This window comes from Neofelis nebulosa, chromosome 17 (assembly GCF_028018385.1).
Source record: "Neofelis nebulosa isolate mNeoNeb1 chromosome 17, mNeoNeb1.pri, whole genome shotgun sequence".
Taxonomy (NCBI): domain Eukaryota; kingdom Metazoa; phylum Chordata; class Mammalia; order Carnivora; family Felidae; genus Neofelis; species Neofelis nebulosa.
Genome location: NC_080798.1, coordinates 11,943,436 through 11,963,164, shown reverse-complemented (window position 1 = coordinate 11,963,164; position 19,729 = coordinate 11,943,436). Strand labels below are relative to the sequence as shown.

General features: G+C 53.0%; 2 protein-coding genes across 2 annotated transcripts in view; both read left to right on the top strand.

Annotated features, from left to right (window-relative positions):
* The first annotated feature begins 889 nt into the window (after positions 1-889).
* On the top strand, positions 890-1,834 carry APOC2 (apolipoprotein C2). The gene is made up of 3 exons (XM_058706823.1): positions 890-1,015; positions 1,188-1,347; positions 1,596-1,834. Exons 1-3 carry the CDS (start codon positions 961-963, stop codon positions 1,684-1,686), a joined length of 306 nt encoding a protein of 101 aa, XP_058562806.1. The 5' UTR covers positions 890-960; the 3' UTR covers positions 1,687-1,834.
* Positions 1,835-6,505: 4,671 nt separating this feature from the next.
* CLPTM1 (CLPTM1 regulator of GABA type A receptor forward trafficking) overlaps positions 6,506-19,729 on the top strand; it is a 32,583-nt gene continuing 19,359 nt past the window's right edge. The window contains exons 1-2 of the mRNA XM_058706223.1: positions 6,506-6,642; positions 12,639-12,751. Coding sequence (XP_058562206.1) covers positions 6,571-6,642; positions 12,639-12,751 — 185 coding nt within the window. The 5' untranslated portion in view covers positions 6,506-6,570. The remainder of the gene's footprint in view (positions 6,643-12,638; positions 12,752-19,729) is intronic.

Genomic DNA, 19,729 nt, shown 5'->3' with positions numbered 1-19,729 from the left:
AAAAAAAATTGGGGCGCCTGGGTGGCGCAGTCGGTTAAGCGTCCGACTTCAGCCAGGTCACGATCTCACGGTCTGTGAGTTCGAGCCCCGCGTCAGGCTCTGGGCTGATGGCTCAGAGCCTGGAGCCTGTTTCCGATTCTGTGTCTCCCTCTCTCTCTGTCCCTCCCCCGTTCATGCTCTGTCTCTCTCTGTCCCAAAAAATAAAATAAACGTTGAAAAAAAAAAATTTAAAAAAAAAAAATTGTTTTACATTTTTTTAAATGTTTATTTATTTTCGCGAGAAAGAGACAGAGTGTGCAGGGGGGAGGGACCGGGGGGGGGGGTCGGAACACAGAATCCGAAGCAGGCTCCAGGCTCCGAGCTGTCAGCACAGAGCCCGACACGGGGCTCCAACTCAAGATCATGACCTAGGTCGAAGTCGGACGCCCAACGGACGGACAGAGCCACCTAGGCACCCCCAGTGGTGGGTTCTTAACTGAGCCCGGGACCCCGCAGACTGGGTCTCGGCATAAATGTCACCCTCTGCTAAGGCTTTCCCAGGCTCTGTGACACACCCTCCCCCCTCCAGAGTACTCCCCACCATACGACCCGCCGGTGTATTTTACTCAGTTAATATTGTTGATCGTGTATCTCTCTCACAATGGCTTCGTAGACAGGCAGGGCTGTTGCTGTGTTCACAGCTGGGCCCCAGAACTGTGTTCGGTACACAGTAGGTGCTTCCTGAGTGAATGAGGGGATGTTAGAATTAAGGTGTTAAGATCAGGAGCAGAATCATAAAATGTTAGACGATGAGCCCCAAGCCAATGCATTAGCACCTGGAACTCAGCTGGGGAGGTGGAGGGGCAGGGAAGCCAGCCTCTCCCCCTGGAGTTTCCGGGGAGGGGGGGGGTGACCCCAGGACTAGACGGCACCAGGGGCCCTGTCCCACGGCCTCCTCAGTGTTCCAGGTCTTCTGACGCCATGGGCACCCGATGCCTCCTGGTTCTGCTTCTTGTCCTTCTGGTATTGAAATGCGGTGAGTGTGGTCGGCAGGGGGCGGAGGGTGTGTGAGGGGGATGGGATGACCCCCAAGCATCTTCCCAGCCCAGTTCTCGCCTGGTCCTACCCCTGTCCCCCTCCCTCCGTCCCTGCCTCATTCTCCCCTGCTGCTGGTTCCTCAGCTCTCCTAAGACACCCTCCCTCTGCAGAGGTCCAGGGGGACGACATGGCCCGGCAAGACGAAGCCACGGGCCCCACCCTGCTGTCCCAGATGCAGGAATCACTCTACGGCTACTGGGGCTCGGCCAAAGCGGCCGCCCAGGACCTATACGAGAAGACATATCTGACCGCTGTGGATGAGAAAATCAGGTATCCACAAGCCACGCCCCCCCCCCCCCCCCCCCCCAGGGGAACCAGGAGTCTGGGCCCTGAGCTCTGTCGGAACCCTGGATTCTGAGATCCCAGCCCTGTCCTACCTGGGGATCCAGGAGTTTGGGTTCCAGCCACCATCCCTCACAGGACACATGATTCTGGGCCCCAAGCCTCATCCTCCCTCAGACCTGGGGCCCAAGACCCGGGGCTCCTCCCTGCTCAGAGCCTCTGTCCTTTCTCCCCAGGGACATGTACAGCACAAGCACAGCAGCTGTGAGAATTTACACAGGGATTCTCACTGACCAGATACTTTCTATGCTGACGGGAGACCCATAGCAGCTGGGCCCCGACCGTGGGGGAGGGGAGAGCCCAGACCCCATGACTCCTCGGCTCCCGCGACCTACCCCTCACTTCTTAGCAGCTCTCGGCATCCTGTGCCCAATGCTAGCCTGACTTCTTATAAATAAATTAAAACAAACAAACATTTATTTTCTTCCATGTGGTTGCTTTTCGAAGACCTTAGAGGGCCAAGATAGCAGGACTGATTCAGTCCATCCAATACTTATCGAGTGCCCATTGGACGTATGTAGCCCTAACTCGATCATTGGGGATAAAGAGGTGAATAATAACATTGGATCGTCACAACAACATTAGAGACTGTCCTTCACCAAGGTCTGGCTTTCTCACATGTAAAACGACCATGAACATCGCTAACCTGCTGTGGCCTCTGGCAGTCTCTAGGCCCTGGGCTGATGTTTTATTTATTTATTTATTATTTATTTTTTAATGTGTATTTATTTTTGAGAGAGACAGAGACAGAATGCAAGTGGGTTAGGGGCAGAGAGAGAGGGAGACCCAGAATCCAAAGCAGGCTCCAAGCCGTCAGCACAGAGCCCGATGCGGGGCTCGAACTCACAGAGCTGTGGGATCATGACCTGAGCTGGAGTCAGACGCTCAACCCACTGAGCCACCCAGGCGCCCCTGGGCTGATGTTTTAAGTGTGCATCACAGTGAGGTGTCCCATGGTCCTAAGACAGGGGGAGACTGGTGCCCAGACGTCACTGCTGAGCATAGGAAGTCAGCCCCCAGCTTGTCTGGGACCCAAGAGAATGGATCCGTAAAAGCCATGCCCTGTGACAATTCCTACACACTTGTCCCACAAGTATTTATTGAGACCCTGCTAGGCTCAGGAGACACTACAGGGGAAAGACAGAGAGTCCTGCCCTGTGTGGTCTTTCCAAAAGCTATTCATTGGGTCCTGGCCCAATTCCACTCAGCTTGAGTGATGATGGCTTTGTGGTATGTTTTGTTAGCTGCCCTCTCCTTATTAGCAATAAGCGATATCATTTCCTGAGCTCCCGCTCAGGGTCAGGAGCTCTATTCCGTCTTGAAGCCACAAACAGAGAGGCTGGTGGTGAGAAGTAGGGAGGAAGCAGAGGAGGAGGACGACGACCAAAGGAGATGACTTCAAGTAACATTATGTGCGATGAAGAAAAGAAGAAGTGAGGAGATCCGGACCTGGGAGCAGGCCCCTGGGGTAGGGGAGGGCATCCTGGCTGGGCTGGTCACGGGGGGATGCATCACAGTGCAGTGGTTTGGGGCTGTTGATGCCGGGAAGTGGGGGGCGGGGAGGAGGGTGCTGGCTTGGCCCCCAGGTCCCCGCGGGGCAGTCAGTGGTTGGGAAATGGTATCTGGGCAGTGGGGGAATTGTAGGCAAAAAGCCCAGGGTGTACAAGAGCAGAGATAGTACAGTCAGAGAGGACAGCGCTGGGGCTCCTGGGCAGAAGGCTGGGGGTCTGGACTTCTGGGTCCTCAGGAAGTAGAGGGTGGTCCGGGGCCCCCAAGTCTCAGGGGTGGGGCTGCTGGCCTCCGAGGATCCAGGGCCTCTGTTTCTCCTAATCTGCTTGGCATTAACCTCCAGCCAGTCTTTCAGTGCTCTTGGGGCCGTTTTCCCAGGTCCTGAGGATGGGCAGCTGTGAGTCTAGTAGAAAACAGGGGCCTTGGGGAGGGATTGTGGGAAATGCCCCCAAGTCCCCAGGGCCTGGGAAGAGCTGAGGCTGCCAAACCCAGGGGGTGATGGGGAGGGGGAACCCTAGAGGAACAATCCCTGCTCTGTCCACTTGTTTCCCACGGACTCAAGCCAAACCAAACGACTGCCCAGGCCAGTTCTGCTTCCAACCAATCCTGGTGCCCTTCCTAGATTCCTCCTTCCTTTCTCAGGCCTCCACCCCAGTCGCACTGCCCTAGGACCCCAGAGTCCAGGCCCCTAGACTCCTCTTGCCTCCCAACGCAGGAGTCTGGGTCCCCAGACTTCTTCTCCCTGGGACTCAGGAGTCTGGACCTCCAGCCCGTTTTCCTCAGGACCCAAACGTTCAGGGCTCCAGCTCTCTTCTCCCTTAGAACCTGAAATCACGGCCTCTGGTTGGTGTTGGGCGCCCCCTAGTGGAGTGCAGAGTGGCCCTGGGCGGTGATTCAATTAGCAGTTAATAGAAATGGAAGAACTTTTCTGGTCATTCAACAGAAATGGGGGAGGGCTTTGCAGGGGTCCTAAGGTCACAGTCTAGCTCACTGACCCTCAAGCTCCGACAGATCGGGACTCTGCAGTTTATTATTATTATTTTTTTTTTAACGTTTATTTATTTTTGAGACAGAGAGAGACAGAGCATGAACGGGGGAGGGTCAGAGAGAGAGAGGGAGACACAGAATCGGAAACAGGCTCCAGGCTCTGAGCGGTCAGCGCAGAGCCCGACGCGGGGCTCGAACTCACGGACCACGAGATCGTGACCTGAGCCGAAGTCGGACGCTTAACCGACTGAGCCAGCCAGGCGCCCCTGCAGTTTATGAGACAGGAGGGCCGACTGGAGCTTTTATATCTAGAGTTAAAAGCAAAGATGGGGTTCGGGGCGCCTGGGTGGCGCAGTCGGTTAAGCGTCCGACTTCAGCCAGGTCACGATCTCGCGGTCCGTGAGTTCGAGCCCCGCGTCAGGCTCTGGGCTGATGGCTCGGAGCCTGGAGCCTGTTTCCGATTCTGTGTCTCCCTCTCTCTCTGCCCCTCCCCCGTTCATGCTCTGTCTCTCTCTGTCCCAAAAATAAAAAAATAAAAATAAAAAATGTTGAAGAAAAAAAAATTTAAAAAAAAAAAAAAAAGCAAAGATGGGGTTACATGAAGCTAGAGAAGATTAAGTTTCAAAGCCCTTCACTTGCCTGGGCTTTCTGTGGTCCTCAATTACAGATTACACACGTAGTTTTGCACTGTTATTAATTAATTAATTAATTAATTAATTAATTTATGTTTTTAGTGTTTATTTATTTTTGGGAGAGAGAGCGAGCACAAGCAGGGAAGGGGCAGGGGGAGGGGTGGACAGAGGCTCCAAGCAGACTCTGTGCTGACAGCAGAGAGCCTGATGTAGGGCTCAAAGCCATGAACCGTCAGATCATGCCCTCAGCTGAAGTTGGATGCTCAACCGACTGAGCCACCCAGGCGCCCCTAATTTTGCACTTTTGAGAAAGAGGCCAGCAAATCTCAGTCTGCCTCATGTCTGGTGGACTTAGTGAGTATATTCATTTCATCCCTAGACTGCGCCTACAATTTTAGAGAATCGTTCTCACTACCTTTATTATATGGGAAGAGAAGTGGACTGGGTAAGATGTTCTCTAAGGTTCCTTCCTGCCTTTGTGTTGGCTCTCAGATGTGTGTCATCTACCTGCTGCACGAAGACTTTCATCCTTTCACTTAGCAACCATCCCCTGGGGCAGTGCTGGAGGCAGAGCAGTGACCTTGAATGCCCTGGGCTTCCCCGCCCACTCCCGCGGCAAGACATACCACACCACCACACCCATCCCTGACAGCGATAACACAAAATGGGCGGGGGGGGGGGGAAGCTGGGGAGTCCTGAGATCTGGAAAGACTGGGGGCCAGGGAGGGTTTCCAGGAGGAGGTGATATTACTACTGAGCTGCGACTAAGAGGAAAGTGAAGGAAGTAAACAATAAAACGAGAAATAAATTATTTGGAGAATCCCAATGCAAAGCCTACTCTCCCTTCCGGGTAATAGGTAAGGTTCATAATAACAGTGCACAATATTGATCACTTGCTAAGAGCAGGTGTGTATGTGTGTGTGGGGGTGGTGGGGTGGTGGTGGGAGGTGCTTTACATTAGTGATCTCACTAGGTCTTTCCAAAAACCCGGAGAGGCAAAAGCGGGAGGGAAATGCTTAGTTTATAAAAGAAACTGAGGCCCAAAGAGATAATGTCACTTGTCTGGGATCGTATAGAAGGTCAGTAGCACAACCAGGGTTTAAACACCTCCACTCCATTCATACATAAGGCTTAACAGCCGCTGACAGACTTCTGTCCTTTCCCGTCCTCCATACCATCCTCCCCAGACCAGGGGTCACTCAACCCGTGTCCAGGCTTGGAACTGTACAAACACACATAGCTAAGAAAAAGAATGAAGTTCTAAGAGCCCTTGAAGCCGAGTCCAGAGTTGCGAAATTGCTAGAAAGCAAAGAGCACTCCGGAAACGCGCGTGCGGGCTAAACTCGGTGGCCCGAAGGGTTGGGAAGGGAACGACAGGGTCCGATTTGAAGGTGTGGTGGCCGTGAGAACCCTGAAATAATAACTTTGAGTGCACAGAAAAATTATAACCTAAGGGGACTTGGAGGAAATGGTTCCTTTAGGAAGAGGGGTCTGAAGGCGATGACATTGGCCTAAGGCCCGCCCTCTGAGTCTCGGTACCGCGGCCAGGGAGGTTCCTTGAACACACGAAGGGCGTGTATTGAGCAGAACATTTTGAGGAGTTACGGTGGCCGGGAAAGCTCAAGAAACACGAAAACGGAAACGACTCGAAGAATCGGCCGAGCGAGGAAGGCAGGATGGCCTGAAGGCTTCATATAAATGGAAGAAGCAGATTAACTCGAGGAAGCAAAGGGAATGGAGCCCGTGGGACGCTGATGCGCTGGCCGAGAAAGTCCGGGCGTTCCAAGCAGGGTGACGGTCTACTAGGTGAAAACAAACGTACGGCAGGGTGGTGGCTGGGGTACGGTGGCCGGGCTGGTTCTTTCTTAGCCGGAAGCGGCTCTTCTGAGAGGCGTGGCTTGAGCTGTCTTGCCGGATACGGTAGCTGGCGGGCCCGGCGAAGTGTGAAATCTCGCGCGATCGCGCTGGCGCCGTCGGGGACGGGGCGGGGCTGGCGGCGGGGGCGGGGACCCGGAGCGGGAAGATGGCGGCGGCGCAGGAGGCGGACGGGGCCGGCAGCGCCGTGGTTGCGGCCGGGGGAGGCGGCTCCGGTCAGGTACGGAGGCCGAGAGGGGCCTGAGGGGTTCTTCCCCACCCGGGGGGCCTCCCACGGGGCGTGTCTTGCCCCTTTTCGCGGAATCCCGTGCACTGGGGGCTCCTTGCCCAGAGGGACCTTGAGTACCGGGCCCAGGCGGGCCGGGCAGTCCTGGAGGCCGGACGGTGCGGGGAGCGGGGCCCTGTTGCACGCCGGGTCCCCTGCACGCTCGCGCTGGGCGGCCACCAGGCTCATGGCTCGAGCCGGGAGACAGTGGCGCGGAGGGGCGCAGACTTCTACCCAGGCGCCCTGGTTCTCGACTCAGCGATTCAGGCTCTAAGACCATTCTTGAAGTGGACTGGCATTCAGAGTCTCCCTCGCAGTGCCTGAGATGTGGGCAATCATTGATTGACTGGGAGTTTTCTAGCTCTGGGGAAGTCAGGTAGTCATCGTGGGTAAGGGCACGGGCGGTGGAGACCGACAGACCCACTTTACAGACGGGAATCCAAGGAAGAGCGAGACTAAGGCTCTTGTAGAAGGTCACCCAGGTTGGGTTTGGGATCCATTCCGTGTAGCAATCCAGACATTGCTGACCCAGGGTGGTCAGGACTGGGAAGGGTGTTTATGCTTTGAGCATAAACTAATCCAAGGGGGTGGGTGGTGTTAGCCCAGATGGTGGTGACTTCTGACCCATTACTGTTTCAACTAAACTGGAGCTGCAGAACATACTTGTTCAGGCAGCCACCCTTCAGGCATTTAGGGAATGGATGGAGTGACAGCAAGGTGCTGTCGACCCACCCACTGGGATGTCACTGACATGTGGGAGGCAGCACCGGGGAGAGGAGGTGCAGGTTGAGAGGGAAGAATGAAGTTGACTTTCTATGTGACCTTGGACAAGTTCCTTGCCTTCTTTGGGCCTTTATTTCTCCAGTGATAAGTGCAGGGGTTGCACAGGATGGCCGGCCATGTGATGGGTCACAAAGATGGTTCCAGCCATGCCCCTGCCATCAGTGGAGTGGGAGAGAAGATTGACATGTAAAGATTTATAGCCCTGAATGACTAGGATGGTGACAAAAGTCTGTGCCAGGGACTGAGGGAGCCCAGAGGAAGAGCAAATAATATCACCTGGGGAGGCCACCCAGATGAGATTTGGTGACTGAGCCCAACATACCTGGCTCAGCATCTGCAACCAGGGCCTGGCCTGGGGGCGGCCTCAGAAAATATTTGTTGAGTTAACTCTAGAATGAACACAGAGTCCCTGTCATCAGGGGCTTCCCAGTCTTGCTGAAAGATCTTTTCCCCCTCTGAGTTTCTGCTGGTTACTGGATCGGAGGTGGTCAGAGAGACCAGGGTTCAGGTTCCCTTGATTGCCAGGCTTCCAGGGACCCTCTGATTTTTCTTTTGTCTCACCTCTGCTTAAAACCTTTCAAGATTTCTTCCTTTGCCTTCAAGGTAAAGTGCAAATTCTTTAGTAGATCAAGGCCTTGCGTGGTCTGAATTTTCTTCAGGCTAGATAGATCAGTATTTCCCAGCCTCAGCACTATTGACATTTTGGGTCGGTTAATTCTGTGTTGTGAGGGGCTGTCCTGCACATTGTGGGGTGTTCAGGAGCATCTCCGGCCTCCACACACTAGATGTCAGTAACACACGTACCTCTCCCCAGTCGTGGCCGTCAAAAATGTCCCAGATGTTGCTAAGTATCCCCACCCGGGGGGGCAAAATGACCCCTGCTTGAGAACCACTGAGTGAATGGAGCATCAGCCACTGTAAAGGTCTTTTATTTCCAGGAGTGTGCCTTGTTCTTTCCTCGTGGCCTTCTCACATACTTCTCCCCTCTTTACCAGATCGATCTGTACTAGTTCTGTACATCACAGATGTTCCCTCCCCTAGGAAGCCCTCTCTGACTCTCTCAGACTGGGTCAGGGCTCCCACAGCCCCCTGGGCTCGCCTGTCCCAGCCCTGCCCACTCTGGGTTGTACTGTCTGCCTGTCTCTTCCCCTGGACTGGGAGGCCTTGGAGGGCAGAACCAGGACTGTTTGGGTCAACACTATATCCCCTGCACCGCCCAGCTTGGGACCCGGCACAGAGCAGGTGCTCAGTGTTTGTGGAATGAGCAGGTCTTGAGTCAGAGGCTGGGCCGAGATGGAGTTCCCACGGTGGACCAAGGCAGTCGGTGAAGATGTGCTTGAAAGCCGGTCTTCATACTCCAGCCCAGGGTGATGGTCTCAGCTGCTTCTGGGCCCCTAAGCCAGTGTTTCTGGGGATTGTGTGAGATTGGACGTGTGGGTCCCAGAGGAGGAACTGTGTCTTAGTCACTACTGTGTGCAGGGACATCACACCCTCCCCAGCCTGTGGGGCCTAGCACTGAGGGGGCGGACCCTTGGCCGTGTCATGCTCCTGCCAGCCAGAGGCCCAAACACGGCCCAGAGCCCTGCCCTTCATTCCTTCAGCTAATGTATACTGAGTCCCCACTACTTGCCAGGCTCCAGGCTCATGCTGGGGATACAGCTGTGAACAGAACAGAGTCCTTCCCCTTTTGGAGCTCATGTTCTGTCTAAGGGTCCGGGGGGTGGGGGTGAAAGAATGGACAGGAGTACAATGAATATAGCAGGTCAGGTGGTGATAAGTCCCATGGACAGAGTAAAGCTGGAGAAGGAGATAAGAAGTGAGGGGTGAGTAAGAGGGTTGCAATTTATTTATTTTAATAATTTTTTTTTTTAACATTTATTTATTTTTGAGACAGAGAGACAGAGCATGAGCAGGGGAGGGGCAGAGAGAGAGGGAGACACAGAATCTGAAACGGGCTCCAGGCTCTGAGCTGTCAGCACAGAGCCCGACGCGGGGCTCGAACTCACGAACCATGAGATCATGACCTGAGCCGAAGTCAGATGCTTAACCGACCGAGCCACCCAGGCGCCCCTGAGGGTTGCAATTTAAACAAGGTAGTCTGGGAAGGCCTCTCTGAGGAGGTGACATTTGAACAAAGACTTGAAGAAGACGAGGGAGGGAGGCATGCAGATACAGGGTCAGCAGGAAGCCTCTCGGGTAAAGGGAACTGCCAGTGCAAAGGCCCTGAGGTGGGAGGTGCCTGGTCCTACTAAGGAACAGCGAGGAGGCCTTGTGGCTGGACCCAGTGAATGAGAGTAGAGAGGCATGGAAGGGGCCAGATCAGGCCAGGGCTTAGGGATCAACATGAAGACTTCGCCTTTACTCCCAGGGAAGTGGGAGCCACAGGGAAGTTGCCTTTCTTTTGAGCTACAACAGATACAACGACATTCACCTGTTGTCAGTATGGAGTTCAGTGGCTTTTAGTCCAGTTTGGCAATTGTGCGGCACCCCCATCGCCACCGTCCTGTCTGCATCCAGTCAGAACATTCCAGTTTCCTCTTGCAGCCACTCTCTGCCCCCAGTTGGGCTCCTTTTTATTGCTGAGTAGCATTCCATTGCGCGTATGGATACACCAGGTTCATTCATCAAGGTGGAGGGGCCTTTGGGTTGTTTTTGGCTGTTACAAATAACGCCCCTGTGAACATTTGCATATTTGCACATAAGCTTTCCCGTGTGTGTGTGTGTGTGTGTGTGTGTGTGTGTGTGTTCTCCTTTCTCTTGGGTAGAGACCGAGGAGTGGGGCTGCTGGTTTGTATGGCAGGTGCACATTTCACTTATTAATGCTCTGCTGCATCTTTCAAAGCCACAACCTCATCTCCCCACCGGCCCAGTTTCCTCCACACCCTCGTCAACACTTGTGATTGTCCGTCCTTTTGACTGTGGCCAGCATAGTGAAGTGGCATCTCACTGCACTTCTCTGCCTTTCTGTGGGAGGGTTTCCAGCCAGCTTGTCCACCCGTGCGGGTAAGAGAACAGACCTGGGAGTCGGCCAGACATGGGTTCAAATCCTGGCCTGGCCCTCACCTTCTGTTTCTTGACCCTGAGAATCAGCGCACAGCTGCTGGAAGCACTTACTTGGCCCCCAGAGCTCCCGGGAGCAAGGCCAAGCCTGAATAAGGGGACCCCGTGCCTGTCTCTGACCTTGCCTGCCCCCAGCCAACCCCTTCCGTGAAGCTGTCCTCCCAGCATGCCCTTCACCCAAATGTCAACAACAGCTCCTCAGGCAGGCTCCTGACCACCTAATCCAGAGTGGGTCCCCTTCCCCATCCCAGTAGGCATCATGTGTCCCTGCTTGTTTCCTCCAGAGCACTTTTGTTTCCTGTTTACCATCTTGAAAGGTCCTGTTGGCTGTTCCGTGGGTGTGTTTTGTTCTAGACCCTGAGCTCCGTGAGGGCAGGGCCCAGAGCTGCGTGGGCACTGCCTAGTACTGAGCCTGGTGCACAGTAGATGCTCAGGAAGTCCATTTTTCACACATGAAGGAAATCTTTTCTGTCTGAAACATACCAGTATTTTCACAACCTGGCCTCTGGGTCAGAGAGGGGAAGTGACGTGCCCAAGATCTCACAGTCAGGAACTGTGGGGCCCTAGAGCCCCTACCTGTTACCACGGTACTGTCCTGCATGTTGGTAGATACAGGGAGGAACTCCTGCCGAAGGGGACAGGGGGTGATGAATGACAGAGAGGGGTGGGCTCGGGGCTGTGGTAGGGGGAGGCCTGGGTGATGTGGGCAAGCCCTTCAGGGAACACATGTTGATTCCACAGGTGTTTGTTGAGCCCCTGCTCTGTGCTGGGCAGTGCTCCTGCCTCACGGTGACCATGACAGTCCTGGTCCTGCCTCTTGAAGGCTGAGCGGTGAGGGGACAGAGCTGGGAGGAGGAAGAGGACAGGATCCGGGAGCCAGCAGGTGCAAGGAGAGGGGTGGGAAGACATCCCCGCCTCGGGCCCTTCCTGACATGACATTCTCTGCTTCTGAGCTTCTGTTTCTGAGTGAAGGTTGCTCTAGGAAGCCCTGCCTGACACCCCCTTGTCACCCTGCTGCCCTTTTCCTTCCTGAGCCACCCAGACAAGTGGATTCGCCTGCCCGAGCCTCCATCTGCCCGGCTGCTGAATGGAAACATTCCTAGTCGTGGCCTCATGGGGTAGTGTGTACCAGTGGCTCACAGTGGCGTGGCTCACACTCTGGCTGTGTTTCTCTGTGTCTGTCTCCTGCTGGATAAGGAGCCCGTGGAGGGACAAGGCCCCGCACAGGGCCGGCCACCGAGGAGGCCTTCGGAACTGTTTGCCCAGGGTAGACCCTTTTAGATAAACCCAAGCCTTATGGGATCTGGCACTTGTCACCATGCTGCATTGTCCCCCCAGCCTGCATTGTCCCTTGCATCCTGGGCTCTGGCTTCAGGGAGCAGTGGACAGTCCTCAGAGTCAGATAGTATCTCTCCCCTTCATTTCTGTACCAGCTGCTTCCCTCACTGTCTCCTCTGCATTATCCCTTTGTTATGTTTTAAGTCTTAGCTCCAGTGTCCCTTCTTCCAGGAAGCCCTCCCTGACCTCTAGGCTGGACCAGATGCCCCCTCTATCATCCTACATCCCAGCCCTGTCTGCTCTGGATCATCCCTATCTGGGGACTCTTTAGCTCCCCCCACTGGACTGTGATTCCCCAGGAGGGCAGTACAGGGCCGTCTCCGTCACCTCGGTGTCACCAGCACGGAGTAGGTTTTGGGGAAGCGTTTTTGTCTTGAAGGAGCAAGATATACCACCCTTCCTGGGTGACTGTATTCATCCGTTCTCCAGTTCTTTAAATGTTTTTTTCTTAATGTTTATTTATTTTTGAGAGAGAGAGAGACAGAGAGCGAGAAAAGGGAGAGAGAAAGAGGGAGGCGCGGAATCCGAAGCAGGCTCCGGGCTCCGAGCTGTCAACACAGAGCCAGATGCAGGGGCTCAAACTCACAAACCGTGAGATCATGGCCCGAGCCGAAGTCGGATGCTCAACCGACTGAGCCCCCCGGGCGCCCCGAAATGTCCTCCAGTTTTTGATCAGGCACCACTCTGTGCTCAGCCCTGTGCCGGGCCTTGGCGCGCAGGGGTGCCTCAGGCGACACCCTCCCTCCTCACCTGGTCTCCGTTTCCTGCAGGTGGCCAGCAACGGCAGCATCGGGAGGGACCCGCGGGCGGAGACCCAGCCCCGGAACCCAGCACCCCAGCCAGCGCCCAATGCCTGGCAAGTCATCAAAGGGGTGCTGTTCAGGTGAGCAGGTGGGGCTGCTTCTGGTCATCGAAAAAAGTTCACGTAAAACATAAGAAAGGAAAAAGCCACTGGGCGTAACCATCGGTGGTGACTAGGGTTTTCTTTTACTGTGGTAAAATATGCTGTTGTTGTTATAAGTAGTCTCCATACCCCATGTGGGGCTCGAACTTACAACCCCGAGATCAAGAGCCACATGTTCTCCTGACTGAGCCCACCAGGCACGCCTATATGTCTTTTTTGAGATTTTATTTTATTTGCTTTAAATGTTTATTTATTTTTGGGGGAGAGAGAGAGAGCAGGGGAGGGGCAGAGAGAGAGGGAGGCAGACAATGCCAAGCAGGGTCCGTGCTGTCAGTGCAGAGCCCGATGCAGGGCTCGAACCCACGATCCGTGAGATCATGACCTGAGCCGAAATCAAGAGCCACTCAACCAACTGAGCCACCCCACGCCCCTTTTAAGATTTTTTTTTTTTAATTATTCTTTTAAATGTTTTATTTATTTTTGAGAGAGACAGAGACAGAATGCGAGTAGGTTACGGGCAGAGAGAGAGGGAGACACAGAATCCGAAACGGGCTCTAGGCTGCGAGCTATTAGCACAGAGCCCGACGCAGGGCTCGCACTCACGAGCTGTGAGATCATGACCTGACCCAAAGTCGGACGCCTAACCGACTGAGCCACCCAGGCGCCCCTAAGATTTTATTTGTAAAGATATATTTTTTTTAAACGTTTGTTTATTTTTGATAGAGCACAAGTGGGAGAGGAGCAGAGAGAGAAGGAGACACAGAATCCGAAGCAGGCTCCAGGCTCCAAGCTGTCAGCACAGAGCCCGACACGGGGCTCGAACCCACAAGCTACGAGATCATGACCTGAGCTGAAGTCGGACTCTTAACCGACTGAGCCACCCAGGCGCCCCAAGATTTTATTTTTAAATAATCACTAGACCCAGCTCAGGGCTTGAACTCACAACTCTGAGATCAAGAGTTGCACGCTCCAGCAACTGAGCCAGCCAGGCTCCCCTAAATATACTATGTTAAATTGCTAGGGCTGCTGTAACAGATAGCTCAGACTGGGGGCTGTAAACAACAGAAATGTATTTTCTCACAGTTCTGGAGGCTACAGGTCTGAGATCAAGGTGTCACCATGATAGAGGTTTCTTCCAAGGTCTTTCCCTGGCTTGTAGATGGCCATGTTCTGTGTGCCTACATGGTCTTTGCACTGTGTGTGTCTGTGTCCTAATCCCCTCCTCTTACAAGGATACTGGTCATATCGGATTGGGGTCCGCCCAGTGGCATCACTTAGCTTCAGCCACCTCTTTAAAGGCTGGATCTCCCAATACACTCACTGGGGGTGACTGTACTCGGGGTTAGAACTTCAACTTATGAATTTTAGGGTGGGGGGCGTAGTTTAGCCACAACATGTACGTTACTACATAAAATATGCCAGTGCACAGTTGTAACAGTCACTCCCATGCATGTCCAGAACTTCATCTCCCCAGAGAGAAACTCTGTATCCATCAAGCACTAACAACCCCAGTAAGCACAAACCCCCGCTGTAACAACCCCTGGCGCCCATCATTGTATACATTCCATCTCTCTGAACTCGACTGTTACACTTACCACGTTTAAGTGGAGTCATACAGGCTGTCCTTTTGTGCCTGGCTGGTGGTGGTCTTTTTATGTGTGCCTTCATGTGGCCGTTTCCTGGGTAGTGGGAGCACAGGGCTTGCCTTCTGGAAACCTGGCCTGTGACCAAGGCCCTGGGGAGAAGCTGAGTGGGGTCAGGGAGATCTATCTGAGGCTGAGTTCTATGACTGCCCACCTAGACTTGGTGACAGTCTCCCTTCTCTGATCTGGGCCCTTTTTGCCCATTTGCAAAACAGACATTTCTTTTTCTTTCCAGAGAGGTATTTCAGCAAAATGTTCAAGAGACAGGCCATGCATTTAGGCAGGCACTTTCTCTCCTTATCAACTATAAGAAATTCCGTGGCAAAGTTGTTTATTTAATTTGTTATTAGGTTTAAAAAAAATTTTTTTAATGTTTCTATTTATTTTTGAGAGAGAGAGACAGAGTGTGAGTGGGGGAGGGGCAGAGAGAGAGAGAGAGAGACAGAGAGAGAGAGACAGAATTTGAAGCAGGCTCCAGGCTCTGAGCTGTCAGCACAGAGCCTGATGCGGAGCTCGAACTCACGAACCGTGAGATCATGACCCACGCCGAAGTCAGATGCTCAACCAACTGAGCCACCCAGGAGCCCCTAATGTTTGTTTATTTTTGAGAGAGAGAGAGCGGGGGAGAGAGAGAGAGAGAGAGCAAGCATGGGGGAGGGGCAAAGAGAGAGGGAGGCACAGAATCCAAAGCAGGCTCCAGGCTCTGAGCTGTCGGCACAGAGCCCCACGTGGGGCTCAAACTCGTGAACCGCGAGATCACGACCTGAGCCGAAGTTGGACGCTCAACCGACTGAGCCACCGAGGTGCCCCTGTTAATAAGGTTTTATTTAAATTTGGGTATAGGTAACATACATGTAATATTGTCTTTAGGTGTACGATACAGTGATTCCAGACTTAATACATCCCCCGCAGCTCATCGCATCAAATGCACTCCTTAATCCTCATCACCTGTTTCCCCCTTCCCCCACCCACTTCCCCATCAGTTTGTTCTTTAGAGTTAAGACTCTCTTTCTTGGTTTATCTCTCTGTCTCTTTTTTTTTTCCTTCTTACTCATTTATTTTGTTTATTTTTTTATCATTTATTTATTTTTGAGACAGAGAGACACAGCATGAACGGGGGAGGATCAGAGAGAGAGGGAGACATAGAATCCGAAGCAGGCTCCAGGCTCTGGGCTGTCAGCCCAGAGCCCGATGCGGGGCTCGAACTCACGGACTGTGAGATCATGACCTGAGCCAAAGTCGGACGCTTAACCGACTGAGCCACCCAGGCGCCCCTTATTTTGTTTCTTAAATTCCACATATGAGTGAAATCTTATGGTATTTGACCTTCTCTGACTTACTTTGCTTAGTATGATAACCTATAGCTCCATGTCACTGCAAACGGCAAGATTTCGTTCTTTTTTATGTCTGGATAAGAATCTGTTTACGTGTGTGTGTGTATATCTCATCTTTATCCACTTACCTGTTAATGGACACGTGGGCTGCTTCTCTAATTTGGCTAGTATAAACAATGCTGCTATGACATTGGGGTGCATGTATCCCCTTGAATTAACGTATTTGTATCTTGGGGGTATATACTGACTAGTGCAGTTCCTGGATCGTCGGGCAGTTCGTACTGTTTTCCACAGTGGCTGCACCAGTTTGCGTTCTCACCAGCAGCGCGCGAGGGTTCCTTTCGCCACATCCTTGCGTAGCAGAGTTGTTTAAAACAGTCCTCCCCTTGGCCAGTACGTCCTTATGGGGCTGTGGCCTGCCGCAAGGGAGCCTGGGAAATGTGATCTTTCTTCTGGGAAACCGAGCGCCCCGCGGAAAGCTGGGGGTTCTGTTCCTGGGGGGCGAAGGTGGTGGGGGTGGGTCAGCTGCTTGTCTCTTCCATGCCGTCGTCCTCGTTTTCCCCTCGAAACTCATTAGTAATACACGCTTCCTGTAGAAAGCAAATTCAAACAGTACAGATGCATAGAGAGAGGAAAGTCACACAGAAGTGTGTTAGGATTGGTGGCCGAACGCACACCCGCGGTTTGCCTGAGGTGACGCTATGTGAAGATGCTCATAGACAGTTGTTCAAAATAGAGGAAAATGGGGAACGGCCCGCGTGTCCAAACCAGAGGCTCGGCTGCTGAAACGTGGAGGGGGGCAGGTGCCCTCCGACACCTCGGGCCTCCCGCCTCCCTGCCGTGTGCCTTCGCTGGCTGAAATACCCTCTCATGCTTGAGTTTCCGTCTCAGAGCAGGGAATCCTGACAGTTCGCAGGTCATGACAGGGTGCCAGGAGGTCTCTGTCAACTGGAGACAGCGGGAGCTGGCACCCGCTCAGAATTGGCCAGGGTTGCTTTTGTTTCTGAGGGTTAAAAAACTGAGATAATATAAAGAGAAGCAGCTTAAAAAAAAAAAAAAAAAAAAAAAGCAGCCCACAGTCCCAGACAGTCACCAGTCACATTTGGGTGTGGGACAGGCCTGCCTGCCTAGTGTCTTCCAAGGATGTCACCCAGGATGCGGGGAGGCTCTGCAGGAAGGAAATTCCCCACTGTTCCGCCCAGACACTTGGGCGCCATCCCTGACATGCACCCAAGCTTCTTCCATTGCAGCCTCTGTTCCCTCCATTCCTTCTCCGTTCCACTCTTCCCCACCGGGTCCAGTTAGGACCTAGAATTTTCTTCCGTATCCTCTTCCTTATTGCGTGCTCCAAGCAGCTGTGAATAAAGATTATTTTTATCTTTCCCTTCACTTTTACATAAGAGTAGCCTATTTTCCCCAGTTCGGCACCTTGATTTTTTTCATTAACAACATATCTTAGAATCTTCCCACATCAGTGCATACGGCCGCTTCCCCTTCAGATAGACATTTTTAAATATGGTCATAGCTTAGGCTCATTTCCTTCCTTAGAACCAGGCAGCACCAAACGTTAGCCAGGGTGGGTGCCTGGAGACCATGTCGCCTGGAATTCTTTTTTTTTTTTTAATGTTTATTTATTTTTGAGAGAGAGAGAGAGAAACAGAAAGCAAGCAGGAGAGGGACAGAGAGAGAGAGGGAGACACAGAATCCGAAACAGGCTCCAGGCTCTGAGCCGTCAGCACAGAGCCCCACGCGGGGCTCGAACCCACGGACCGCGAGATCGTGACCTGAGCCGAAGTCAGACGTTTGACCAACTGAGCCACCCAGGTGCCCCTCAACTGGAATTCTTTTTTAAAAAATTTTTTTTTAACGTTTATTTATTTTTGAGACACAGAGAGACAGAGCATGAACAGGGGAGGGGCAAAGAGAGAGGGAGACACAGAATCCGAAACAGGCTCCAGGCTCTGAGCTGTCAGCACAGAGCCCGACGCGGGGCTCGAACTCACGGACCGCGAGATCGTGACCTGAGCCGAAGTCGGCCGCTTAACCGACTGAGCCACCCAGGCGCCCCTTAACTGGAATTCTTTTTTTTTTTTTTTTAATTTTTTTTTTAACATTTATTTATTTTTGAGACAGAGAGAGACAGAGCATGAATGGGGGAGGGGCAGAGAGAGAGGGAGACACAGAATCGGAAGTAGGCTCCAGGCTCTGAGCCATCAGCCCAGAGCCTGACGCGGGGCTTGAACGCACGGACCGCGAGATCGTGACCTGAGCCGAAGTCGGACGCTCAACCGACTGAGCCACCCAGGCGCCCCATTAACTGGAATTCTTAAGGTGGGGTTCAGGGTTTGTGTTCAGGGGCCCGTGAATTCTTCAAAACTTCAAGCAGATGGCATAAGAATGGACTTTTTTGGGGAGAGTGGAGTCCAGTTTTCGGCGCATCCGCACGATGCCAGTGGTTACCTGGAGTGGGGGATGGGATGGGATGGGCACTGTGTGGATAGATGGATGGGGTGGAGAGTTTTCATTATTTGGCTTTTCATGTACTTAACACCCTTCTGAACCCGTGAATGCAGGGTACGGACGTGGGGTGGGAGAGAAGATTTACTGTCTCTTTTATTTGCTTACTCCGGTAGGCTGAAAAGCATCAGGTGAACGCCAGTCCCCTCCAGGCCTGTTGTTGTAGGGTAGGCCTTCCTGGCCTGGGATGTGTGGATGGAAGGGTGTGTCCACGAGCCGTCTGAGAGGACCCACAAAACTGTGGGTGTACAGGTACACACGGGTGCTGTTCAGGAGACGAGGGATCTGGACTTCTCCAAAAACGTCTGGTCCAGTCTACCTCCTTTTACACGTGGGGCTTCCTCCAGGAGCCCGGAGGAGGGGTGGGACTCCTGAGGCCACACTAAGCCAGGGCAGAGCTGCTGGTGGGCATCCCTGCTCCCACACGCTCCCTCGGCATCATTAACCAGAACGGGATCCTCTCTTGGAGGCGGAGGGTTCCCCAGAGATCGCCAGCTCCAGACCTTCCTCAGCCGCGTGCGTCAGGGACTTCTTGCGGAGGCAGCAGATGGCTCAGCTGGGCCATCGCCCCTGAGACCCCAGACCCCAGGGCTCCATAGCTGCTACAGGCAAAGACAAGCCTCTCTGCCCAATCATGCCCTTCCGTGTGGTTTGGGGCCCACCCGCGCTAACATTCCCTGGTAGTAGTTTTCCATTCCAAAGAGTTTTGTCTGCCTTTTTCCTATGATGAAACTAATAACATCTAACACTTTTAAAGTACTTACTGGCTGTGTATCAGGCTTCGTTCTCGGTGACGTATATATATCACGGGTGCGCATGCATACGTACTTATAGACGGATACGGGTACAGAGCTATGTTCATGCATTTAATGCTTATAAACAACCCTACGGGGTAGGTAGTGTTATTATCCCCATTTTCACTGTTGAGGAGACAGAGGCCTGGAGAGGTTAAGTCTTGCCTGAGGTCACACAGTTGGTAAGAGGCAGAGCTGGGCTTCAGGTCCGGGTATTGCAAACTAGAGGCTGAGCCTTTTTTTTTAAATTTTTTTTTTTTTTTTTTTCAACATTTTTTATTTATTTTTTGGGACAGAGAGAGACAGAGCATGAACGGGGGAGGGGCAGAGAGAGAGGGAGACACAGAATTGGAAACAGGCTCCAGGCTCCGAGCCATCAGCCCAGAGCCTGACGCGGGGCTCGAACTCACGGACCGCGAGATCGTGACCTGGCTGAAGTCGGACGCTTAACCGACTGCGCCACCCAGGCGCCCCAAGGCTGAGCCTTTAACCTCTGCTATATTGGTTTTCATACCGGTAATTAATAAGTTCCTGTCTCATTGAATAATTACACAGCAGCAGGTGTCTGAGAGACCTGAATTAACACAAGTTTTTTTAGAAGTTGTTTATTTCTCTCTCATGTGCTATTCCAGACATAGGAAAACCAGGATTCTGTCAGCTTCTGCAACC